This window comes from Pan troglodytes, chromosome 8 (genome assembly GCF_028858775.2).
Source record: "Pan troglodytes isolate AG18354 chromosome 8, NHGRI_mPanTro3-v2.0_pri, whole genome shotgun sequence".
In the NCBI taxonomy this organism is placed as follows: Eukaryota; Metazoa; Chordata; class Mammalia; order Primates; family Hominidae; genus Pan; species Pan troglodytes.
In genome coordinates, this window is record NC_072406.2 from 27,755,080 (window position 1) to 27,781,498 (window position 26,419).

Here is a 26,419-nt window from a genome sequence, read left to right on the forward strand (position 1 = left end):
TATTTGCTCTAAGATTTCTGCTTTACGTTGTTTAGAACAATCATGGATGCAGCGTCAAGAATGGGTGGGGGAGGGGGGTGGAGACCAGGTGGGAGGCCCCTGGAGTCGTCCTGCAGCTTCCTTACTAACGTGTCCTCCTCCTCCCGGCCCCCACCCGCCAGCAGGCCGAGCTCAGGAGCTTGGCAACAACATGGGAGGGGAGCTCGGGTCCCCTTACAGACCTACCCAATCCCAATTTACATCAAAGTTGAGCCCAGGAGGTCGAGTCTGCAGTGAGCCGTAATCGCGCCACTGCACTCCAGCCTGGGTGACAGAGTGAGACCTCATCTCTTAAAAAATTCCAAGTCCAGCTCCCCCACCCCCGACGATTCGTAAGCCCCTTTAAGTGAGAAGCACTGATGTGGACCGGTGGTTTCCGCTGTGCCGCACATTAGGATCAGCTGGGAGCTGGACAGCACAGGCCACATCCCACACCAGTCGGAATCCCGGCAACTGCCCCAAGCCAGCGGAACCTCTCCAGCCATGCCCACGTGCAGCCGCTTCCGAAGCCCGGAGCTCTAGAGGGAGCGGTGTCGGGGGGAGCCCAACCATGGCCCGCGGGGCTGCGGTGGCTGCGGAACCGTACCCGACAGGCAGCGTCCCCGGCTCCCTAGGTCCCCGCTGCCCGTGTCGGATCTCGCAGTGTGCGAGTGCTGCCGAAGTAAGACGTCTCCAAAGCGCAAAGGCCTGGCCGACGTCTTCCCGAGTGAAGGCGCCAAACGGGCCTGGCGAAGGGAAGGGGGCGCCGGACACTGCCGAGGATCTGGGAGCACACGCGCTCGCCCCGCCCCGCTCCTCGCGCTTGGGGCCAGGCCTAGCCGTGGGGCGCAGGCGCGCTGGCCGCCGCGGCGGGGGGGGGGGGGGGGGGGGGTCGGCCGCCAGTGACGTCAGGACGCCGTGCGGGTTCCGTCCCCCCACAAGCCCCGGCCCCCAAGTCCCGCGCGGGCCGGCCAGGGGCGGGGCGTCGGGCCAGCTGAGCTATCCCGTCAGACCGCGCCAGTTTGAATGAAAGCTCTACAAGATGGCGGCGGTCGGGGCCGAGCGGCGAGGAGGTGAGGCTGGAGCGCGGCCCCCTCGCCTTCCCTGTTCCCAGGCAAGCTCCCAAGGCCCGGGCGGCGGGGCCGTCCCGCGGGCCAGCCAGACGGCGACGTGGCGGTTCCCCGCCCGCCGCGACCCCAACTCCGGGACGCACGCTGCGGACGCCTACCCTCCCCCAGGCCGCTGACCCGCCTCCCTGCCCGGCCGGCTCCCGCCGCGGAGGTGGGCACTGTCCGAGCCTGGGGCGATTCGGATGCGGAGCGTAGCCTCTCCGCCCGCTCGGCCCGGCCCCCTCCGCGTCTCCCGTGGCGGCCTCGGGCTTCGAGGCCGCTCCCCGGCGGTCCCCGGTTGGAGGTCCGGGGGGCACGGCTGCGACTGGCTCCTTTGTGGTGGTTCGAGCGCGGCGTGCGGCATGCGCCCGGGCCTTTGAAGTGGGAGGCGGGAAGCGACGCCCGCCGGCGTGAACATGACCTTAATTATCAGAGGGGGAGAGTAAATCGGGGCGCCTGTGATAAGCGAGGAATCCCCCCCAAGGCGGACACGCTAGGAGGTTGAGTGCCTCGTTGGAGAATCGCCCAGAAAGTGGGTATTTGAGGTTGCAGCCTCTGGCTTACGGTAACTCTTTCACCCACCGGGAGCTTGGTGTTATTTCTGTGGACGCTGGGGAATTGGGCACCGGGGAACTGGGCACCGAGCGCGCGTGGGTGTGGGCGTCGGGGGGTGTTGGTGTCGCGCACGCTTTGAGAGCCTGGAACTTTTCCGTGCGTTCCGGAATGTAAAGGTGTTTTCAAGCTCGTCTCCTCTCCGCTGGGATTATGACCTCATTATCCCTGAATTTTTCTTCTTGGAGAATGTCAGGGGTTACTGTGAACCGGCGGAAGGTGTTTGTGATGGTCATGAACTATTTAATTTTGTCAGTGCAATCTTTTTCTGCATTACTGGAGACTGTCGAGAGATTGTCTTTTTTTTTTTAACCACGTGTTTGCAGTTTTTCATGTTCACTTTTTTTTTTTTTTTAATTTTCAAAGAGCATTTCCTTTGCGGGTTGTGTTTTGAATCCTCAACTAGATAAAAATGTTTAGGAAAAGCACCCAAACACACCTTGGGTAGATAAGAGGAACCTCCTTTATACGTGATCCCCTTAATGAGGTCAGCTTAACACAAAACGTTCTTTAGTTTTTGTAGATGGAAGGGACTTATGGGGTCATTTCTCTCCCATCACTGTCCTACCCCCACACGACCACTACAAAGCCAATCAGCCTCTTCCCCAACGTTTTCTGGAGGAAAATACCTTTGTCTTTACTGCTTTAGGATGGAATCGTTTGCAGCCAGTGAGATGGTAGAAATTATGCTTAAGGGTTTCTGACAATGAAGCCTCTGTGTGAGGTGGGGAGGATGAGGAAAGGGTGCCGGAAAAGTTATTGCCACTAACAAGTGTTCTCCCTTCCCTGAAATTACCTCAAAACGCAAAAGGTGATCGCAACTACCTTGGAGAGCTACCAAGTAAAGCTTGAGTTTACTGATAGATTTTGTTTGGTAACACCAGTTTTCTCCATTTTTTTCCAGTGAATCTGACAGCCAAAAAGATTGAGACCTCACTAAAGTCACATAGCTCGGTGACCGAGCGATGGGTAGTGCAGAGGACTTTTGATTTTGTCAAGTGCTTACCATGACACTAGCCCTAACAACATGTTTGTTCCATTTTCCTAAACGTGTTAATTTACACTTTAAATTCAGTGTGGTAACATGCTGCTTACAGAAATTTGCGGGTGAAATCTCCTGGAACATAATTAGTTTCTGGCTTCTGGAGGGTTGATGATGAGTATGTCTAATTTTCTTTGAGTTTAGTACATGGCTTATGTAAATTGAACACCGTTTTAAAAGTTTGGCTTTAAAAACAGTACAGTCCATAAGTATTACAAAATATCGATATACTCTTCATTTTTTTAATAACTGGAGTTTATTCACCTTGGTGATAATATATTGCAGTATGGGTAAAATAATAAGTGGAATTAAAGCTTCATGCAACATTTCAAAGAGAAAACTAACATATAATGAGTTTGTAACCGTAGAAATATATTTTAATTAGATTTCAGTTCGTTTTGTCCAGTTAAAAAAAATGAAAGTTACGTGTTAACAAATTATAAGATTGTTTTAAAGTATATTTTAGATATGTTTTTAAGAATAAGTGTCCTAGAGATTTACATTTTATTAAAATAGTGATTGTAGTCTATGTAGAATACAATGAAAGTAAAAAACATTATCTCTGTTGACCTGCATCTGTATATAATCTTAAAAAAGCTTACAGACATGAAACATTTTCAAGTGATTTAATGGAAATTAACTGATGTCAGTTAAACGTAGTGGAATAGAAATCCATGAGAAAATCCAAGAACACCAATTTAACAAAATAGTTCCTTAATGTTTAACTTTTTCTTGAAGACATGTAACTGGTTTCTTGTCGTAGGAATTTTTAGTCTAAAATTGCCAGTTGAAAGATGGGGAATAGAGGTTTTAAGTTTCTCTTTTTTGTTTTAATTGAATAGCTATTTCATTAGTAAAGAATTCTATTTTCTTATTGTAGCTTGGTGTGTGCCTTGCCTAGTTTCACTTGATACTCTTCAGGAATTATGTAGAAAAGAAAAGCTCACATGTAAATCGATTGGAATCACCAAAAGGAATCTAAACAATTATGAGGTGGAATACTTGTGTGACTACAAGGTAGTAAAGGTAAGGCAAATATCTAGCCCCTTACAAGAGACCTAATCAGACTTCAGTATTTCGTATTTCTGTAACATAAAAAGAACATTAAAAGAAAAGCTCTTCTTAATGTTTAAAATTCTAAGGCATGATGAATTTATATGTCCTATCATCTGTGTTGCCAAATAGCATTGAGAGGATTTTGAAGCATAAAGTGTTCTTGCATTAGAATATTTTCAGGTGCTCATATCCCTCTACATCCAACTCTTGATTATCTCCGTGTGGGTTACCAGAGCGTATGTTTGATCTCCAATTGTCTTTCGTTTTGTTCGTGGATCGTATTTCCCCACTATCACCTGAAATGAACCTACCATTTCAAACCAATTTTAGTGTTACTGACTCTCAAGAACATCACCATTTGCATTTCCTGCCATCTTGTCACACTCCAGATTTAGTCAGGTTCTAGGTTATAATAGAACGGCCTGGATTGCAAAGTCATTTCCAGCTTTTGTTTAGTACCTTAGGACTTAAGCAAACTCGTTTCACTTCTCTAAGCCTTCCTTTATTGCTCTTAAAAAACGGCAGAGTTGTTCTCAAAAGATTTTTTGATCTAAACTTTATATTTTTGAGTAATTCGTCTGTCTATAGCCTACCTCACTTTCCAAGAACTGTTTTGGTCATTAATCTACCAAATCTATCAGATAAGTGAATCAGGAATCTTGTTTAAGTCTTTATTTTCCTCCTTCATCTTCTATATTGAATCAGTCACTAAATCCCATTCTTTCAAGTTCTTTAGTATCACTGCCTTCCCTGGTCAGTGGGATCTTATGCCCATGCATCTCACCTGCACTCTCAGCATCCTTCAGCCCCTGAAACAGCCCCAGTCATCTGCCATCTCGGTTTATAAGCTATGGACTGACCAGTCCAGCTGAGAATATTATACAATCATGCATATCAGCCCCATTATAACTTATTTCTTTTCTCACACTGCTCAGTTCTACCCGACAAGCTTTTTATCTTGCTTGCTTTTCCCATTCTTGTCAGCAGGTTTTCCAACTTGTATTACTTTTCTGGGTTTCTTACTCTATCCATTTCTCATTTTCTGCTGAAGACCTCCTACCTCAATGAAAAATAGGATCTTTCATTTGTAAACTCTCAACTTACCTTCACCACCAGCTGTTCCCACTTATTCTTACTTCCAGAGGTGTCACCATTTTTCTTTTTTCTTCCTATCTACCCCCTATAGGAGTTTTTTTTTTTTTTTTTTTTTTTTTTTTTTAAAGGCCCAGAGTCTCGCTCTTGTTGCCCAGGCTGGAGTGCAGTGGTGCGATCTCAGCTCACTGCAACCTCCACCTCCTGGGTTCCAGCGATTCTCCTGTCTCAGCCTCCTGAGTAGCTGGGACCACAGGTGCCCGCCACCATGCCCAGCTAATTTTTGTATTTTTTAGTAGAGATGGGGTTTCACCATGTTGGCCAGGCTGGTCTCAAACTCGTGACCTCAGGATCTGCCCGCCTTGGCCTCCCAAAGTGCTGGGATTACAGGCGTGAGCCACTGCACCCGGCCAGACTTTTTTTCTTCTCTGATGTCTTGTTTACATCAAGCTCTCTTTTTTTACTGATATATCTCAGTCAGTAAACACATTCAGATCTTCCCTAACCTTCAGAGATTTTCTTTGGCCTTGCCTCTCCACTCATGCAAGTGTTTTCTGTCTTTTTCTACTACTGCATGTCCCATTAATTTTTTTAACAGCTTTGTTGAGATATAATTCACATGCTATCATACAACTCACCTATTTAAAGTGTACAATTCAGATTTTGTAAACCAGGCACGGTGGCTCACGCCTGTAATCCTAGCACTTTGGAGGGCCAAGGCGGGCAGATCACTCGAGGTCAGGAGTTTGAGACCAGCCTGGCCAACATAGTGAAACCCCGTCTCTACTAAAAATACAAAAATTAGCCCGGCATGGTGGCGGGCCCCTGTAATCCCAGCTACTCGGGAGGCTGAGGCAGGAGAATTGCTTGAACTCCAGAGGTGGAGGTTGCAGTGAGTTGAGATCACCCCTCTGCACTCCAGCCTGGGCAACAGAGCGAGACTCAGTCTCAAAAAAAAAAAAAAAAAAAAAAAAAAAATTCCCACAGATTTTCTAGTATACTTTAGGAGTCAGTTTTAGAACACTTTTCATTATCCCAAAAAGAAACAGTAAACCCCTTAGCTACCACCTGTTACCCCCAGACTTCCTCAGTTACCCTTCTACCTCCAGCCCTAGGGCAGCCACTACATCTGTCTGTCCATTTGCCTGGTTGGACATTTCATATAAAAGGAATCATACCATATGTGGTCCTTTGTGATTGGCCCCTTTCACTCAGCGTGTTTTTAAGGTTCATTCATGTTGTAAAATATATCAATACTTCATTCCTTCTTATTGCCAAATAATATTTCATTGTATGGATATATCACATTTAACTTATTCATCACTTCGTGGACATTTGAGTTGTTTCCATTTTCGGACTATTATAAATAAGGCTGTTATGCACATTCGCCTACAGGGTTCTGTGTGGACATAAGTTTTCATGGTTCTTGGGTATATACCGAGGAGTGGAATTGCTGGGTCATATGGTGACTCTGTGTTTAACTGTTTGAGGAACTGCCAGACTCTTTTCCAAAGCACTGCATTTTACATTTCCACCAGCAGTGTATGAGTTTCAGTTCTTCACATCCTGGCCAAAACATGATGTTATCTGACTTTTTGATGATAGTTTTCCTAGTAGGTTTGAAGTAGCATCTCATTGTGGTTTTGATTTGTATTTTTCTGACTAATGATACCGAGCATCTCCTGTGCCTATTGGCCATTTGTATATCTTTGGAGAAATGTCTGTTCAGTTCCTTTGCGCATTTTAAAAATTGGATTGTCTGTTTATTCTTGTAATCATACTTCATATAGTCTGGATACAAATCCCTTATTAGTATGTGATTTGCAAAAATTTTCTCCCATTCTGTGAGTTGTCTTTCCACTTCCCATTAGCTTTTTAACCCACCTTATTCTGACTTGTGCCCCTCAGTGACCTTTTAGTTGTCAGATTTGAAGACCTTGCATCTTATTCAACTTTTCCCCATTTAACACTGTTGGCTACCTTTTCCTCTTTGAAACTCTCGTCTATGGAGAAATTGTCTAGGTTTAACATTTGCCTCTTATTTATAAGTTGTGTGATCTTCAGCAAGTTACTTAGCCTTTCTGTCTTTCAGTTTCTTCATCTTTGAAACAAGGATCATTATTGTACTATTCTCACAGGGTGTTACTAGCATTAAATGAGTTAATATAGATAGAATGCGTGGAACAAAGGCCAGCGTGGTAATTATACTATGTGAGTGCTTACTGTGATTATTGTTACCTCTATTCCTACTTCTTTTCCACCTGTTTTTCTTACTGTTCTTTATGAACCTCCTTTACTATCTCTTATCTCTCCTCTGAAATGTTGATAGTCTTCAAGGCCCTGTTCTTGGCCTTCTCACCTTGTAGTTGCTCTGTAGGCAGCCTCTTTCCCAGTGGTTTCTACTTGTATGTGTTTGGCTCATTCAATCTTTCTGAGGCCTTGAGCCCTTTCTGGGCTTCATTGCAAACTGGATACCCTACAGGTATCCAAGTTCACATTCAAAACTGCACCTATTTTCCTCCTTCATACCTGGATTTTGCACTAGTGTTCCCTATCTTGGTTAACAGAAACATAATTCTCCCACTTACCTAACCTCATGATTGCATATATCTTTAATTCTTTGTTTCTTTTTACTCTCTAAATCTAATGGGTTATCATATTATGTTATCTCTATCTCTCTGTCCTTTCCTGTTCATTCCGGCTGTGCTTTCACAGAGAGAATTAGTAATAGTTACTTACGGGTCTGTGCTTACATTAAGGGAGCTACCAAGATTCTTGTGTGGAATCCTGAGTGTTGTAGTTCAGTTTCAGATCATTTTTGCTGTTTAGTTTCTTCTTAGTCTTTCTCATCAGTTCATCCCTTTTCTTGCTTCGGAATAAGTGACCTTCCTTTGCTCTCTTATGTCCTCAATACCCCACATACATCCCCCATTTCTTCTGTCTGGCACAGATATTGAATCTCTAAGCCAGCATTACTTCAGCATACCTCTGCCTTTTTTCTTCTCTTTCTCTTTCTTTTACAAATTCAGAGTAGGTGAAGGATCTTATGACCTTGTCCTTTTCTTGTGTGACCACCTTCACTTAGCTCATGAAAGATACTGTCTCAATACCATAGTCTACCGTGCCATTATAGTTGTTTCTTAAACCTAGCTCTGATTGCATTCAAGCCTTGCTTTAGACCTTTTCATGGTTCCCTATTTACCAGTCTCATCTGAGACATGTTAGCATAGGACCAAGGTTCTTTATCTTCTGGCCACCTGCCACCTTTCCAGCCTCATCTCTTGTCATATATCCTATTTTCTGAAATTGAAATATGTATAGATCATTTCATTTAGCTAAGATGTACTGAGCACCTGTTATGAGCTAGGCACTGTTCTAAGCATTGGAAACATAGCTGAAGAACAGACCCAGCTTATATTCTAATGCCTTGAACATATCATGCACTTTTGTGTCCCCTTTCCTCATCCATTTCCCTCTTCAGAATACTACCATTTCTCTTCCCTGGACCGCAAAATCCTACACAGCCTGCACAGTTCAGTGCAAAGGTCACCACCTATTGTAGAACCACCTGCCCTTCCTCACCTCCAGCAAAATTAGTTGATTTATGTTCAGGATTTACAAAGCACCATTCTTGCCATTACTCTAGAACTTGTCACACTTTATGGTCTTGTTTGTATCAGATCTTCCCTGCTAAATCATCCATCATTTGAGGGCCGGGACTCTCATTGTAGTCCCGGTACAGAATGGGTGTTTGGTCCATGGTCATTGAATTGAATTGTCTTTTGCTTCTGTCATGTTTCTAGGGCCTACATTCACTATTAGACTAGGCCTTCCTGGCTTCATGCTTAGATGATAGCAGCATTCTGTTGACTCGTATCTCCTGTTTCTTTTTCTCGTATACTTACTCAACAAATATTTGAGTTTCTTCTGTGTGCCAGACACTGTGTTAGGCACTGGGAATAGAAAGATTAATAAGAAACTCCCTCACTATAAAGAACTCACAGCCTAGTGAGAAAGTTTGACAAATAAATAGCCCGTTGCAGTGTAGATGTATAAAAAGTGCTGTGGCAGACATCGTTAGAAGATCTGTGGGAGGTGCACCTTGGATAGGTCACAGAAAGCTTCCCAGAAGTGATGTCCAAGTGGAGCCTGAAAAGGCGAGCATTGTAATTGACTAGGGCTTCTGTCTGGAGAATGAGGTGGTCAGCGATGGATGTGGGAAAGAAAGAGGTGAGTGAAGGATTTTTCAGCCATCCTAAGGCAATGGGGAGTTAGTTGGCAGGTTCTAAAGAGAGTGACACATCAGGTTTGTAATTGAGAGAATTTTCTCTCTGCAAAAAAGAAAGGGGATTGATAGGGAAAGGAATAACACGTGCATGGCTGCATGTTCTGAATGGCTGTCATAGTAACCAGACCAGAAACAATGGTGCTTGGACTAAAGTATTAACGATGTCAAGGAAAAGTAGGTGCACGGTTCTTTTGTTTTTTAAAAAAAAATAAGGATGTAAAATGTATGTCTGTGGCTTGTGGTCACAGGGTTGGGTGGGGGTCTGGTAGTGAAGGTGCCAGGTCTAGGAAAATACAGGTTTCTGACTTGGGCAGTGGTGTAGACAGTATTACTGTTCACCAGGAATACAGGAGTAGGAACTAGATTGGGTTTGGGGACCCATTTCCAGTGGGTTTAAGTTCTACTTAAAACGTACTCAACTTTCTTGAGTACTTTCAAAATGTACTTTCTTGAAGACATTTTAAGTGGAACTTAAACCAAGTGGAAGTGGGGCTCAAATCAGTAGTGAGATCTAACTAGAAACATAGATCCTAAAGTAATTGGCAAAAAGATAGAGAGGGAAGCCTTGGGAGTGGATGCAGTTTCCTGTTCATGAACTCAGCCAATATTTACTGGCCATCTACCATGTCCTGCACTAGGAATTGGGAATCTGAGCAATGACTGATGTGAGGGTACGGTCCCTGATACTACGGAGTCTATCGTTCAGTGAGGGTAGAAATACCTTAAATACAGTTGGACAAAGTACTTATTGTAGTTGACGTAAGTGTTGATGTGACAGAAAGATCTCACTTATCCTGGAGAGACTGGGCAGGTATCCCTGAGGAACTGATGTTTCAACTTAGTACTAAAGGAAGAAAGGGATACGTGGGAGGGATTTCGAGGCAGAAGACAGCCTGACTTCAAGGAGTAGAAAGAGGGCCTTCAAGGAATAGAGGGTGTGAGTGGAACAGAGCAAGTAGGAGGGAGCACGTGAGGCTGGTAGGGTGGGCAGGCCCCAGAGTGTGCGGCTCCTCATAGGCCGAGGAAAGGATTTTGGACTTCCTCTTAAGGGCGTAGAGAACCATTTAGTAGTTTTAAGCAGGGGAGCAGCGTGCTGAGATGTATGTGTTGAAAACATGACTCTGGCTGTTGTGCCCTGAATGGGTTGAGGGTGGCAAGAGGCGATTGCAGTAGCCCAAGCAAAGCAAATGTGAGCAGAAAACAAGGACTGAGGATGAGCCCTGAGGAGTAGGTGGGGACACTCATAGGAAGGACTGTCAGAGTCTGAGACACACTGGCAAGAGAGGTGGTCAGAAAATGGGAAGAGTTGGCCGGGCGCAGTGGCTCACACCTGTAATCCCAGCACTTTGGGAGGCCGAGGCGGGCAGATCGTGAGGTCAGGAGATTGAGACCATCCTGGCCAACATGGTGAAACCCCGTCTCTACTAAAAATATAAAAATTAGCTTGGCATGGTGGTGCGCTTGCCTGTAATCCCAGCTGCTCGGGAAGCTGAGGCACGAGAATCTCTTGAACCCAGTAGGCGGAGGTTGCAGTGAGCCGAGTTCGCGCTACTGCACTCCAACCTGGTGACAGAGCGAGACTCGGTCTCAAAAAAAAAAGAAAGAAAGAAAATGGGAAGAGTAAATCATGGGAACCAGAGAAAAGATGAAGTCAGCAGGAGAGTATTAAACAGTAGGTCAGAGAACTGGAAAGAATCCACTGTATTTAGTAATGGAGGGTCACTGATGCCCTTAGAGCACCTCTGAGAAGAGCCAAAGGAATGAATTAAAGAATGAACCAGGCCGGGTGCAGTGGCTCACGCCTGTAATCCCAGCACTTTGGGAGGCTGAGGCGGGCGGATCACCTGAGGTCGGGAGTTCGAATCAGCCTGACCAACATGGAGAAACCCCGTCTCTACTAAAAATACAAAATTAGCCGGGCATGGTGGCACATTCGTGTCATCCCAGCTACTTGAGAGGCTGAGGCAGGAGAATAGCTTGAATCCAGGAGGCAGAGGTTGCAGTGAGCTGAGATCGTGCCATTGCACCCCAGCCTGGGCTACAAGAGTGAAACTCTGTCTCAAAAAAAAAAAAAAAAAAAAAAAATTAACCGGAGGTAAGAAAGTAGAGTCAAGCAGTATGGACAGTTCTTCCATGAATCCTAGCTTTCAAGAAAACGAGAGGGCTACATGGGTATAAGGGTGTTTATAATTTTTTTCAAGTTTTTTTGAAAAGACCATTGTGATAGTAATTTTTTTTTAATTTTGAGGAGGTATTATGCATGTAGTTTTAAAAAGTGAATGTTATAAAAGGTCAGATACTGACATCTACCCCATGACCTAGTTTCAGTCTCTCAGTCTTAGCAACTTAATATGTCTTTTAGAGATTCCCTGCATATACAAAAGTTTATATCTCAGAGGAGGTTTAGTTTTATTTTGCTTTTTAAAAATGGAGCCTGTTTAAATGCTAGTGAGAACCAGCAGAGGGAGATACTGAAGAGACAAGAAGAATTGACCGAGGAAGTGCGTCTCTCTTTTCATGTCTGCATCCACCTTATCTCTAGCTCCATGGCCATGGAAGGCTGGCAGTTAAGGCAGTTAATGCCTGGTGGTTTCCATTTTCTCTTTGCATTAGTAACAAAGGTCATACATCACTGAAAATAACACAGGAGGTAGGGGTGGGAACCTTGAGCAAAGTGGAGGAGGTCTGAAATAGCCAACTTGAGAAATGGAAAAAATTCTGTGGGGGCAGGAAAAAGGGTTGTTACTATTATGAATTCATGTGAAGGGTCAAGTTGAACTTAAAGGGTGTTAATTGTAGTAGTATTGAGTCTCAATGCAAGGTGATTTTTCTGCAGCATTATTGTTGCTACATCACCCCTTCATACAGAATAATTTCTGACAAAACTATGGGTATTTAAGATAGTTCAGTTAAGAACAAGATCCTCTGTACACATTGATGGACATGCACATAGCTTAGTAAGCTGAGCAATAAATATTGCCTATAGCTTTGGTTTCTTAAAGTATACAGGTACTTTTGTGTTTCGAGAACCACCTCTATACGGCGTGGCACAAATTAATAATAGTTCACATCTGACAATATAGTGATATTCCTGAAACACTGATTGAACCTAGAGTGGTTAAGAACTAGAATAACAGAAATCATTATACTGCAACCTGTATTTGAGAGATCAGGAAAATACAGCTCTAAGAAAATACTTTAACAATCAATGTCATGTGGCTCACTTTTTTCAATTCTTGGTCTCTAACCCAGCTATCACAATTCCTACTCTTACTGGCATGAAAATTCAGTGATTTTCCATTGACTATAATAGTTCTCAGACTATGCTCCCATGGAACCACTGGTGTTTTCATAATCAAATTCCAGTTATTTATTTAGAGACAGGGTCTCACTCTGTTGCCCAAGCTGGAGTGCAGTAGCCTGATCTTGGCTCACTGCAGCCTTGACATCCCAGGCTCAAGCGATCCTCGCATCTCGGCCTCTTGAGTAGCTAAGACCACAGGCATGTGCCACCACATGCTGCTAATTTGTAGAGACAAGGTCTCACTATATTGTCCAGGCTGGTCTCCAACTCCTGGGCTCAAGCAATCCTCCTGCCTCAGCCTCCCAAAGTGAGCCACTGTGCCCAGCCAGATGCAGGTTATTTTAACACTGATATTGAATATGATGATGATTTCAAAATTGGCAGAAAAAAATAGCTAGTGGAAAGACACTTTTTTTTGTACTTTGTCTTCTCATATGTCTCTTTTAAAGTTTTGGTGTTTGCTGCCACTTGTTGGCTATAGACAGCAGGTGACAAATATTGAGAAACCGTGAATTGCTACCTCCAAGTTTATCAGCTTGTATTTCCTTTAAGAATTCATACAGTTATTGTTGTGATTTGTATATTACATACCTTTTGGTACTCCTATTTTTTTGTTATACATTCAGAAACATTTAGTCACAGCCTAAGATATGGTGGGCAGTTGTGCTCATTTGGGGGCTATAAAAAATAAGATACCATCCCTTCCCGCAAATAACTTAGAGTTTAAATTGGAAATTGGAACAAAAAGGAGTTGATGGTGATCAGTTCTTCTTGGGTATAAGAGACAGGAAAGACTTCATAGAAGAGGTGATATTTACACTGTTTTAAAAGATGAGACGAGCATTCATTGGACCAGTGGGAAAGGCCCTCCTAATTAGGGAGAACTTTGTGAACAAAGCAGCAGGGGCATCAAAAGGCCTGGCAAGTTGTTCATTGTGGCCAGTGTGTGTTGGGTGAATGGGGCCATGATGGAAGATGGAGCCAGAGAGGCATCAGGGAACAGTTCCAGAGTGGCTTGCTTTCTGAAAAGAGGAACTTTGAACTTTGTTCCCTAGGCAGGGTGGAAACCATTAACAGTTTTTAAGCAAAATAACAACAGGATAACTGGTTCTGTGGATTTTTTGTTTTTACAAAAAAAACTCCGTAGTAAAGAAGGATAGAGTGTTTGAAGCTGTAAGTCTGGAGTAGGGAAACTAGTTGGAAGATTAATGTTTAAGAATGCAGGCAAGAATTGTGGGCCTGAAGTGACTAACCCTATAGAAATAGAGATGGACAGGAAGAAGTCCATCTCTAAAGAAACTTAGTGATGATTGGATTGAGGAGAAGAAGGAATTGAGATAACCTGGTTTCTGGCTTGTGTGAGTAGGTGGACAGGTAAGATTCACCATGATAAGGAATAAAGAAATAATCTGATATGGAAGGACAGTGGTGAGTTACATGTCGATAGGTTGCTTTAAGAACCATCCGGTAGGCTATTGGATATATTGGGCTGCAGATAAAACTTGGAGAGTCATCAGCATATAATTATTAGTTAAAACTCTGGGGTGATGAGGTTGTCCAAAGAGATCGTTTATAGTAGGAATTCTCTAAACCCGGAATCTAAATATCCTGAAATTACCCAAAATGTTTTATATGTGGTTTTTGTTGGAGAAAAGTCCATCGCTTTCATCAGATTCTCCAAAGGGATAAACAGGTTCATGTGAAAAGGGATGCCAGACAGGGTCCTGAGTGTCTCCATCGTGTAAGTGATGGTCAGGGGAAGCAGTCTCAGCAAGGAAAATACAGATGAGCAAGAAGGAAGTCTGAGAAATGGTTAGGTGGTGGCTGCCGCCTTAGAGAGGTCAAATAAGAGAAGGGCTGAAGAGTCCGTAGGTTTGGCAATTAATAGATTTGTAAAATTGTTCCTAACTAACAAGATGGAATTAAATGTACTTCATGAAGCTCCCCTAGAGGCACCATGGTTTCTGAGAACTTAAAGAACCACTGGCCTACAATAAAGTTCAAGTGTCTCAGCGAAGTGAGTGTTATGGTTGTTTAAAATTTGTTCTTGCCTTACCATGACAAGTTTTAGCTTGTTTCAACATTCCAAACTTTAAAGCTAGACAGATCCATCTTTTCACTATTTTTTAGATACTTCATGCAAATCTTAGCTCCCAGCTTTTGCCCATGTTTTTCATCCTGCCATGTTCCCTACTCAGTCACTGATCTCACTCCTTCAGAGTGTAGTGTGTACTGCTTTCTGTCTTCCCTTTTCTCATTGTCTGAGCTGCATTGATTTCCCTCTATATTCTGGTGATAATGCCTTAGGTTGCTACTTATTTCACATTACTGCTGCCTCTTCCCTATGAGATTTTACTCCTAAAGGCTAGTAATATATTTCCCCATACCTCCTAGTGACCAAACGTTCATATACTTATAGATCCTAAAATATTTGAATGACTTTAACTGACACCGAAGATAGTTGGGGGAAATGTCTTTTTTTTTTTTTTTTTTTTTTTGGAGACGGGGTCTCGCGCTGTCACTCGGACTGGGCTGGAGTGCAGTGGCTTGATCTCAGCTCACTGCAACCTCCGCCTCCCAGGTTCAAGCAATTCTCCTGCCTCAGCCTCCCAAGTAGCTGGGATTACAGGTGCCTGCCCACCACCATGCCCAGCTAATTTTTTGTATTTTTAGTACAGATGGGGTTTCACCATGTTGGCCAGGCTGTTCTCGAACTCCTGACCTTGTGATTCACCCGCCTTGGCCGGGAAGTGGCTTTAAAAAAAAATTCATATGATGTATTCCAAATTACATAGGAGTGATTTATGGATCATTTTTGCCACTGGGATTCCATTTCTATGGGTAATCAAGAGTTGATTACATATCAGAATAAGATATTGATATAATAAGCTTATGAACTTTTTGGCCTTTATTTGGCATTTTAGCTTATTGATTCTTAAAGTGGTTTTCTGTGTAAAATCATTTTTCAAAGTGGAAATATCTTTTCTGGATTTTAAAAATAAAATATGCTTATAAAATAAAAGTCAAGTCTACCAAGTTGAAACAAAATCTTACTAATATTTCTATGCTAGTCTGCTATAAGCATTCATGTTTGATAAACATATTTCCTGTTCATAAATTCAAGTAGGTACCAATGTGATTAGCATACAAAACTTGGTCATTTAAAATGCAAGTGATTCACTAAGATTAAATACAATTAATTATTTGGGAAATAACTTCAGTGGCAGATGTTTTTAGTGTTCCTGGATGATTTAACCATTGCCTTAAAGCCATCATTTCTATTTCTTTGATTGTTTGCTGGGAACACTTGGCATAACCCAGGGCTGTGGTAGGAAAAACTGTAGCCAAAAAAAAAAGAAAAAGGACCAGGGTTGCATTGCTTTATTCTAGCATCTGAAAAATTTAAAATGTTTAGAATTAAGGGGAGTAGAAAAGTTAGACGCTGCCAGTTGGCTCTTGTATCTGCTAGAGTGTGAACAGATACCCACTAACAGCAGTCCTGAATTGTAGTGGTCACCTGAAAGGAGGAAGAAATCCTTAGGCTTTAGTGGGGCTCAATTTGACGAATGCTAAAATGTACATCTAGGCTTTTTTTTTTTTTTTCCTGGAACCGCAATATATATTTCCACAGAATTACAGTTTTTGTGCATTTCTGCACACCATGTAATCACATTTTTTAAGAGAAGAAAACTTTTGACCAATTTTCAAAAGAAAGCAAAGTTTTTAATTCACAAAGATTACTTTACTGCTTGTTGAATAGAATATAATGAAACAAAATATTAAGATGCAGATAGTGGAGATAAAATAAGCCCACTCCTGGGTGGGCGCCTGGTTCCTGCACAGCTGCCTCATGGTGTCCCTCAGCCCAATCTGTGCCTCAGCAACATGGCAGATATCACATGGCTTAGACCTTTCGTCATTAATGCATTATGACTGTTAAAACAACTGTCATGGACATCTGTACTTTGTAATAAAAACTTTCTTAAAATTTTCAGGGAAAAGCAGTTATCTCAATTAACAAGATTTTTCAGTATCTATGACTTAAAATGATAATGTAACTGTCCAATGCAGTTTAATCACCTTTTTATTTTAGAAGACATTTTATGATCTAATGTTACCCCTTGGGCATATGGCTATATATTATTCCAGAAGAAAAAAAAAATTACTGAGACTTTACTTCAAAATTTGTTAGACACACTTAACTGTGTTTTTTATCTTCTATTTTTTACTTTTTTTTTTTTTTTTTTTTTTTGACATGGAGTCTCGCTCTTTTGCCCAGGCTGGAGTGCAGTGGCACAGTCTTGGCTCACTGCAACCTCCTCCTCCTGGGTTCAGGCGATTCTCCTGCCTCAGCCTCCCAAGTAGCTGGGATTACAGGTGCCTGCCACCACACCCGGCTAATTTTTTGTATTTTTAGTAGGCAGGGTTTCGCCATATTGGCTAGGCTGGTCTTGAACTCCTGGCCCCAAGTGATTCACCCACCTCTGCCTCCCAAAGTGCTGGGATTACAGGCGTGACCCACTGCGCCCAGCCTGAACTGCCTTTTTAAAAAGAAACTTAAACGTGGCATTGCCTTACTTTAAGGGAGGAAAACACAGTCATTGGAGTGAAAAGACAAGATACCATGGTGCCTTGTTGCCAAGGCATCCTGGCCAACAACAGTCTGAGGGATAAATTAGAATAGTTGCTCTTAGGTGGCTTGAGTGCCTGCTACCTAATCCAGTCATGGGTGAGTCTAAATAAAATCAGCATTCTCTAGAAGAGAGCTGTCCAATAGAAGTGTAATGCAAGCTGCAGATGCCATTCAACATCTACTAACCACATTGAACAAAGTAAAAAGAAACAGCTGAAATTGCTTTCAAGAATGTATTTGATCCAATATATCCAAAATATTATTTCAACCTGTAATAGTTTTAAGTTACTTAATGTTCTTTTTTTTGTATGATACAAAGTCTTCAAAATTCAGTGTGGGTTTTTTTTTTTTTTTGCTTTTTTGTTTGTTTGTTTGTTTGTTTTGTTTGTTTGAGACTGAGTCTCTCACTCTGTCGCCCACGCTGGAGTGCAGTGGTGCAATCTTGGCTCACTGCAACCTCTGCCTCCCAGTTTCAAGCGATTCTCATGCCTCACCCTCCCTAGTACTGGGATTACAGGCGTGCACCACCACACCCAGCTAATTTTTGTGTTTTTATTAAAGATGGGGTTTTCCCATGTTGCCCAGGCTGGTCTCGAACTCCTGGGCTCAAGCGATCCACCCACCTTGGCCTCCCAAAATGCTGGGATTACAGGCATGAGCCACCGTGCCCAGCCTCAGTGTGTATTATATTTTAAGCATATCTCAATTCAGATTGGCCACATTTCAAGTTTTCAGTAGCTGTATGTGGCTAGTAATAACTGTCTTGGACAGTTCATCTCTAGAACATCTAGAGAATGTGTGCCCATGATGTTGAGAAATGAGTTCCCTTGTGTCTGGTGTTTGATATTAAGTTATGGACGTTAAGAATGCCTGAATCTATTGCTGGCCAAGTAAGCCACTAACCTAGGTCATAAAGAGTTAGCTTTGGGACCATCTATTTCCATGATCAAAATAAATACATCTGGGTTTAACCTGAATCACCATTTAGTAACATAGTCATCAGTTTCAGTACCTTTGTCTTTTTCCAGGTAAAACTCTTTAGCCTCTTATCAAACATGTTATGCCACATCTAAATTCCCTATTTTATGTAATATAAGGAAAAATAGTTTTATTTGTATGATTTATACTTCATGTGTTAGGAACCTGTGACTACATGTTCTGAACTGTTAGTAAGAAAAATGGTAATGGATACCTTACTCTTTTAAGATTTTTAATTATTTTGGGTAAAACTGGGAAATAGCCGTCTGATTTGCATTTTATTTTCTTTTGTATTTTAAGGATATGGAATATTATCTTGTAAAATGGAAAGGATGGCCAGATTCTACAAATACTTGGGAACCTTTGCAAAATCTGAAGTGCCCGTTACTGCTTCAGCAATTCTCTAATGACAAGCATAATTATTTATCTCAGGTAAAGAAAGGCAAAGCAATAACTCCAAAAGACAATAACAAAACTTTGAAACCTGCCATTGCTGAGTACATTGTGAAGAAGGCTAAACAAAGGATAGCTCTGCAGAGATGGCAAGATGAACTCAACAGAAGAAAGAATCATAAAGGAATGATATTTGTTGAAAATACTGTTGATTTAGAGGGCCCACCTTCAGACTTCTATTACATTAACGAATACAAACCAGCTCCTGGAATCAGCTTAGTCAATGAAGCTACCTTTGGTTGTTCATGCACAGATTGCTTCTTTCAAAAATGTTGTCCTGCTGAAGCTGGAGTTCTTTTGGCTTATAATAAAAACCAACAAATTAAAATCCCACCTGGTACTCCCATCTATGAATGCAACTCAAGGTGTCAATGTGGTCCTGATTGTCCCAATAGGATTGTACAAAAAGGCACACAGTATTCGCTTTGCATCTTTCGAACTAGCAATGGACGTGGCTGGGGTGTAAAGACCCTTGTGAAGATTAAAAGAATGAGTTTTGTCATGGAATATGTTGGAGAGGTATGTTTCATTTGCCACGTAGTAAATGATGGACATGTAAGGTTTATACTTTTGGAAAATTACCTTTTTATCTCTTTAACAGATACTTGGTACATTTTGATATTTTCATTTGCAGATATGTAGAAATTTATTCAGATTTAGGAGAAGAGTTCACTGGCATATTTAGAAATAAAAAACTTTTATATGAACAAAAAATTTATGTTAAAACAAATTGATATAGTCATCTTTCAACAAATACACATTCCTACTAGTCAAACCTAGGAATTGTCAAATTTAAAATATGACAACTGTTTTTACCCACAAGTCCTAAGAAGAAACTCAGATGTAACACATGCTGCTTTGAAACTTGAAAGTTTTAATTTACTTCATCTATTTGACCAAATATGATTAAATGTAGTTGGCAGAACTCTATTTTGGATCAACATGAAAGATACTATATTTATGAGTTTTGTAAAATATACACAAGCATTTATTGCATCCATAATCTGTAACTTACTTTTGAACTGTGAAGACCATTCTCAAAACTACCATACAAATACTAGCAAATTGATTTGTATACAAATCATATATATGTGTGTGTGTGTGTGTGTGTATATATATATATAAATGTAAAAAGTATTTGCCGTGTGTCACATACTATTCTAAGCACTTGATGTATTAATTCACTAATCCTCTCCAAAACTCAGTGAGGTAGTACTATTTCTTTTTTTTTTTTTTTTTTTTTTTTTTTGAGAAGTAGTACTGTTATGTCCATTATTATAGAGAAATTGAGCACCTTGCCCAAGGTCACACAGGTCACATAGTAATAAGAACCGAGATTCAAAGCTCTAAAATCAGTAGTCTTCACCATGGCACCACACTGCTTCAAACTGAAGGGTAGGTTGAGCTGTGACTAGAAAGACACAAGCATGGCTACATATCTGGAGTTGTGAACTCTGGATTTTTTAGTTGGAATTGGGTCACCTATAATTATCTGTATTCATCTATAATTCTGAAACTAAATTAGATGTCTGTTTTGATTCTTACACTTTTAGACGGTGGTAGATTATTATAAATTATTCAGTATACAAGATCTTGTATAATCAAATTACTCTTTTTGTTAACCAAAATTTTTTAAGTTGCATTCTTAATGAGTGCAGCAGCCAAATTTGGTTGGTAACATAAAGTACTTTAGACACTTTTGGTTTCTTAAGCTGAGCGTGTCATAAAACTTGTGTTCTTAAGAGCAGAACTGTAGATGACGATCTTAGACTTACAGAATTGCATGAAAATAACATATTCTACAAAAACAAAACCTTCCATTCCAAAGTTAACATAGCTTCTCCCCTGTATTTTTAACAATTTTCCATTTGTAACTGCATATATATAAGTTACAGGAAAAATGTGCCTGGATCATATTTAGAGCATGTACTTGCAGATTTAGTCCTTAACATTCAGTTGTGTCCTGTAGAGAGCTATAGTTGTATAGCTTTTTGAACATCCTAATTATAATGAAAGTAATGCAGTGTTTCAATGTACTGCTCAAATCCTGTTTAAAAAGTCATAAATCAGCCAGGTACGGTTAATCCCAGCACTTGGGGAGGTCAAGGCTGGAGGTTCACTTGAGCCCAGGAGTTCCAGACCAGTGTGGGCAACATAGTGAGACCCCACATCTCTATAAAAACTAAATCATTAGCTGGGCATGGCGGTATGCACCTGTGATCCAGCTAAGTCAAGAGGCTGAGGCAGGAAGATCGCTTGATCCCAGGAGTTAAAGGATGCAGGGAGTCATGATGGCACCACCGCATTCTAGCCTGAGTGACAGAGTGAGACCCTGTTTAAAAAAAAAAGGTCATCAGTCTTTTGCATTATCATTTTTCTTCCCCTCATTTTCCCACCTCTTTGCATCTGAGTCTTAGTTTGTGTGAATGTTTGCTTTGATGACACCTGAATTTCTTACTTTTAAAATATTTGTAGGTATTCGCATATTAGTAGATAGGTAGATGAATGCTTCTTTGGTTCAGTAGCTACATAATATACTTACAGTTTTTTCTGTTTAGGTAATCACAAGTGAAGAAGCTGAAAGACGGGGACAGTTCTATGACAACAAGGGAATCACGTATCTCTTTGATCTGGACTATGAATCTGATGAATTCACAGTGGATGCGGCTCGATACGGCAATGTGTCTCATTTTGTGAATCACAGCGTAAGAAGACATACGTAAATTTTAGACACGACTAACAATTCAACCTAGTACTAGTTTCCATAGCTAAAGAATAATTCCCTTTAAACTACATATCCTTTTAACATTTCCAAAATATGTATTTTATAAGGAGGGCAGCTTCTGTTAAAGTTATGGTATTATTGCTGTATTAGGAAAATTAAACATTGAGGTGCCTACCAAATATTAATAGGGTGTATTTTACAAGAGTCTTTACATATGTTACTTCATTTAAACTTTCTAGTAACTGTGTACGGTAGGTATTATTTTCATATTACAATGAGCAGAGCAGTTAAGAGGTAAAATGTCCAAGAATTACACAGAACTGTGTCTTAATGGAAGTTAACACGACTAAATTTTAGGATGTACAACTGAAGGTAAATGTATTTTGTTAAAATGTAAACATGTTAACTTTTTATAAAATTTAAAGATTTGTAGAGTATTTATGTAGGGCTATTTTTCTAAATTATAAATTAGTATTCTTCCTTACCTTTTAATGTCTGAAAGCTCTTAGAATACAGCTGGCACTTAACTGCAGAATTCTGGACTCTATAAATAATTTCCAGAAATTAGGGAAGTTAATAATTTTGGGTTACCTACTAAGTACCAAGTGGATAGTAAAACATTAGGCTTGTTAGGGTGATATTACCTGCATTTTGTGGATAATAAGGACAGTGTGTGCCACAAAGTTATATAGCTGAACATATAAAGGAAGTAGACCATGTTAAACTTTTGATGGATTTCATAGTAAGAAATTGGTGTATGATTAGCAGAGAGCTTCTGGTCCCTTGTTTGTTGATTAAACATTGAAGAATTTTTTTCTTAATGATAAATTCGAGATACTCTCAAAATAGAGATATTCTATCCAGGGCCATCAAACAGTTTTGATTCCTTAGTATGACTCACTACATCTTTTTTCTTGCATATTCCGTAAGTTTACTGTAGTATTCTCAAAACATTGAAGAGTTTGGACCAAAAATTCAAGCAGTGAAACTCCATGCAGTGTAAAATTTGAGTTCTGTAGTGCAGATTTGATTTTTTAAACACAGTTATTCTAGTTCTTTTAAAGTATGTGCCTTACTGAAATAGTTACCAGTGAAATAATAATGTTATCTGGGATTTGTATTGAAATTCTCCAGGAAAAAAATAAGTTGGGACTAGAGGAATAAGATTGGCAAGCATGTTACTAATTGTTGAAGCTGTATAGTGGATACATAGGGATTTCTTATTTTCTCTATTTTATACTTGTCTGAAGTTTTTATAAGGGAAAAAAATCTTTTTAAATGTGCATGCCTCAAAGACCTCTAAGCAATAAGCAACTTAATTTCCAGTGGAACTTAAACTAAATCTCTAGGAAAGTAAACATTTTATATGGCATGTAGAAGGGCTTGTTCACACCGTTTGTACTTAAATGGGTTCTAATGTTCCTTTCTAGTGTGACCCAAATCTTCAGGTGTTCAATGTTTTCATCGATAACCTCGATACTCGTCTTCCCCGAATAGCATTGTTTTCCACAAGAACCATAAATGCTGGAGAAGAGCTGACTTTTGATTATCAAATGAAAGGTATGCTTTTCAAGTACAGTTTCATTGGTGTCAGTTTCAATAGGAAGAATCAAATCAGACTAGGAAGAGACCTTAGATATTTGAACCAAACCTAATACTAAAGATGAAAAGTTGAAGCACTAAGTTTGTCATCCTAAGGTACAAAGCTAATCCAACAGCTAATACTAGAACCCAGGTCTGCCTGAGCTTCAGCTGAGGAATGGTTCTACATCATATATTTTCAGAACTTCCATTTTGGAAACTGATTTATTTATTATAGCATCTTAATACTGTACTACTTGTTTTTTTTTTTTTTTTTTTTTAATTGTGGGCTAAGCATGCTGGCTCCTGCCTGTAATCCCAGCACTCTGGGCTTGAGCCCAGGAATTCAAGACCAGCCTGGGCAACATGGTGAAACTCTGTCTCTACAAAATATGAAAAAACTAGCCGGGTGTGGTGGCGTGTGCCTGTAGTCCCAGCTACTCGGGAGGCTGAGGAGGGAGGATGGCTTGAGACAGGGAGGTTGAGGCTACAGTTGAGCTGGGAATAGCACCACTGCACTCCAGCCTGGACGACAGAGACCCTGTCTGAAAAAAAAAGAAAACTATAAGCCTACATTTTTGAATTTTTACTGAGAGATGTATATTCAAAAGATTGAAAATATTTAAATCACATACAAATTTATTCTATTCCTACTTGAACCTGGCTTCTAAAAAGAACATTTAATTCTGTTTGCTTTATTGTGACAATATAAAAGTTTTCTTTCCTTTAAGAATGATGGCCTTTACATATTGTCATTGCTTAACCTCTTACATACTGTGCTTTTATATACGGTGTGAAATGAATGTGTATTAGATATTCCCAGTAAGTTTCATCATTTCAGAAATCCTTTCTGACAAATATGGGCTAATAACATAAAGTTTACCTATTATTAACCCACACCATACTTTTAAGTCAATTCATTATGATTTGACTGACTATTAACATTTATTTGTAAATATTTCAAAGGGAACTAACTACATTTCCTTGGGAGTTAACTTACTCTAAGGGTCTTGACCATGTAAGTACCCTCTAACACTGATAATAAAGCTAATATAATAGAAAACTTGAAATTTATTCTAAATTCTCTTAACTCTCTTTCTCCTGTATTTCTTTTTCTGTGTCTTCAGGTTCTGGAGATATATCTTCAGATTCTATTGACCACAGCCCAGCCAAAAAGAGGGTCAGAACAGTATGTAAATGTGGAGCTGTGACTTGCAGAGGTTACCTCAACTGAACTTTTTCAGGAAATAGAGCTGATGATTATAATATTTTTTCCCTAATGTTAACATTTTTAAAAATACATATTTGGGACTCTTATTATCAAGGTTCTACCTATGTTAATTTACAATTCATGTTTCAAGACATTTGCCAAATGTATTACCGATGCCTCTGAAGAGGGGGTCACTGGGTCTCATAGACTGATTGGAAGTCGACATATTTATAGTGCTTAGAGACCAAACTAATGGAAGGCAGACTATTTACAGCTTAGTATATGTGTACTTAAGTCTATGTGAACAGAGAAATGCCTCCCGTAGTGTTTGAAAGTGTTAAGCTGATAATGTAATTAACAATTGCTGAGAGATCAAAGATTCAACTTGCCATACACCTCAAATTCGGAGAAACAGTTAATTTGGGCAAATCTACAGTTCTGTTTTTGCTACTCTATTGTCATTCCTGTTTAATACTCACTGTACTTGTATTTGAGACAAATAGGTGATACTGAATTTTATACTGTTTTCTACTTTTCCATTAAAATATTGGCACCTCAATGATAAAGAAATTTAAGGTATAAAATTAAATGTAAAAATTAATTTCAGCTTCATTTCGTATTTTGAAGCAATCTAGACTGTTGTGATGAGTGTATGTCTGAACCTGTAATTCTTAAAAGACTTCTTAATCTTCTAGAAGAAAAATCTCTGAAGAGCTCTCTCTAGAAGTCCAAAATGGCTAGCCATTATGCTTCTTTGAAAGGACAGGATAATGGGACCAGGATGGTTTTTTGGAGTACCAAGCAAGGGGAATGGAGCACTTTCAGGGCGCCTCTTAGTAACATGAATTGGAAATCTGTGTCGAGTACCTCTGATCTAAACAGTAAAACAAGCTGCCTGGAGAGCAGCTGTACCTAACGATACTGTAATGTACATTAACATTACAGCCTCCCAATTTCAGGCAGGTGTAACAGTTCCTTTCCACCAGATTTAATATTTTTATATTTCCTGCAGGTTCTTCTTAAAAAGTAATCTATATTTTTGGACTGATACTTGTTTTATACATAAATTTTTTTTAGATGTGATAAAGCTAAACTTGGCCAAAGTGTGTGCCTGAATTATTAGACCTTTTTATTAGTCAACCTACGAAGACTAAAATAGAATATATTAGTTTTCAAGGGGGTGGGAGGGTTCCAACATAGTATTGAATCTCAGGAAAAACTATTCTTTCATGTCTGATTCTGAGATTTCTAATTGTGTTGTGAAAATGATAAATGCAGCAAATCTGGCTTTCACTATTCCTAATTTTTACCTAAGCTCATTGCTCCAGGCTTTGATTACCTAAAATAAGCTTGGATAAAATTGAACCAACTTCAAGAATGCAGCACTTCTTAATCTTTAGCTCTTTCTTGGGAGAAGCTAGACTTTATTCATTATATTGCTATGACAACTTCACTCTTTCATAATATATAGGATAAATTGTTTACATGTTTGGACCCTCAGATTCTGTTAACCAAAATTGCAGAATGGGGGGCCAGGCGTGTGTGGTGGCTCACACCTGTGATCCCAGCACTTTGGGAGGCTGAGGTAGGAGGATCACGTGAGGTCGGGAGTTCAAGACCAGCCTGGCCATCATGGTGAAACCCTGTCTCTACTGAAAATACAAAAATTAGCCGGGCGTGGTGGCACACGCCTGTAGTCCCAGCTACTCAGGAGGCTGAGGCAGGAGAATCACTTGAACTCAGGAGGCGGAGGTTGCAGTGAGCCAAGATCATACCACTGCACTGCAGCCTGGGTGACACAGTAAGACTGTCTCCAAAAAAAAAAAAAAATTTTTTTTTTTTTTTTTTTTTTCAGAATGTGTCAACAAAAAATACTTTCTTAATGGCATTTGTGTTTTAAGAAAAATCAGTCACATAGTGTCAGTGTTAAGAAAAGGTCGTAGGTTTACAGGTTGCCCCCAGTGGCCATACTTTGAATTGTGATTCTCACGGGTTTAAAGATGTGATTTTTAAAAAATCAGTGTTTTACCATCTAGTTATTTGATCTTGTCCACTTTTTTGTGTTCAACAAAAGTGTAAAACTGGAAAGCAAAGAAAAAAAGACTATTTTCAGTAAACATGTAGTTTTGTTTTGTCTTTATTGATAGAATGTAATGGGCCTTTGGGATCTTAAGTACTACTTATGTTACCTTTGTTATTCAGATGCTGAACTTAAGCAGTGAAATAATAGAAACTAAAGGATGTTATTAAGGGGTTTAACTATTTTAAGTCAACATTTAGCTTATTCATCATATTGGTTTCCTGAAGATGTCAGAATT

General features: G+C 40.3%; 2 protein-coding genes across 8 annotated transcripts in view; one reads left to right on the top strand and one right to left on the bottom strand.

Moving 5' to 3' along the window:
• Window positions 1-891: 891 nt before the first annotated feature.
• On the top strand, window positions 892-26,218 carry SUV39H2 (SUV39H2 histone lysine methyltransferase). Of its 7 annotated transcripts, none has more exons than XM_001147642.5 (6): window positions 892-1,091; window positions 3,662-3,807; window positions 18,433-19,104; window positions 21,144-21,290; window positions 22,741-22,870; window positions 24,019-26,218. In XM_001147642.5, exons 1-6 carry the CDS (start codon window positions 1,061-1,063, stop codon window positions 24,123-24,125), a joined length of 1,233 nt encoding a protein of 410 aa, XP_001147642.1. In that variant the 5' UTR covers window positions 892-1,060; the 3' UTR covers window positions 24,126-26,218. The 7 variants fall into 7 exon arrangements, with proteins under 7 accessions (XP_001147642.1, XP_001147571.1, XP_063636556.1 ...); XM_063780486.1 differs by having other exon boundaries at window positions 965-1,132; XM_009457999.5 differs by having other exon boundaries at window positions 974-1,659.
• DCLRE1C (DNA cross-link repair 1C) overlaps window positions 20,725-26,419 on the bottom strand; it is a 54,885-nt gene continuing 49,190 nt past the window's right edge. Inside the window, exon 15 of the mRNA XM_024346227.3 lies at window positions 20,725-20,917. Coding sequence (XP_024201995.1) covers window positions 20,855-20,917 — 63 coding nt within the window. The 3' untranslated portion in view covers window positions 20,725-20,854. The remainder of the gene's footprint in view (window positions 20,918-26,419) is intronic.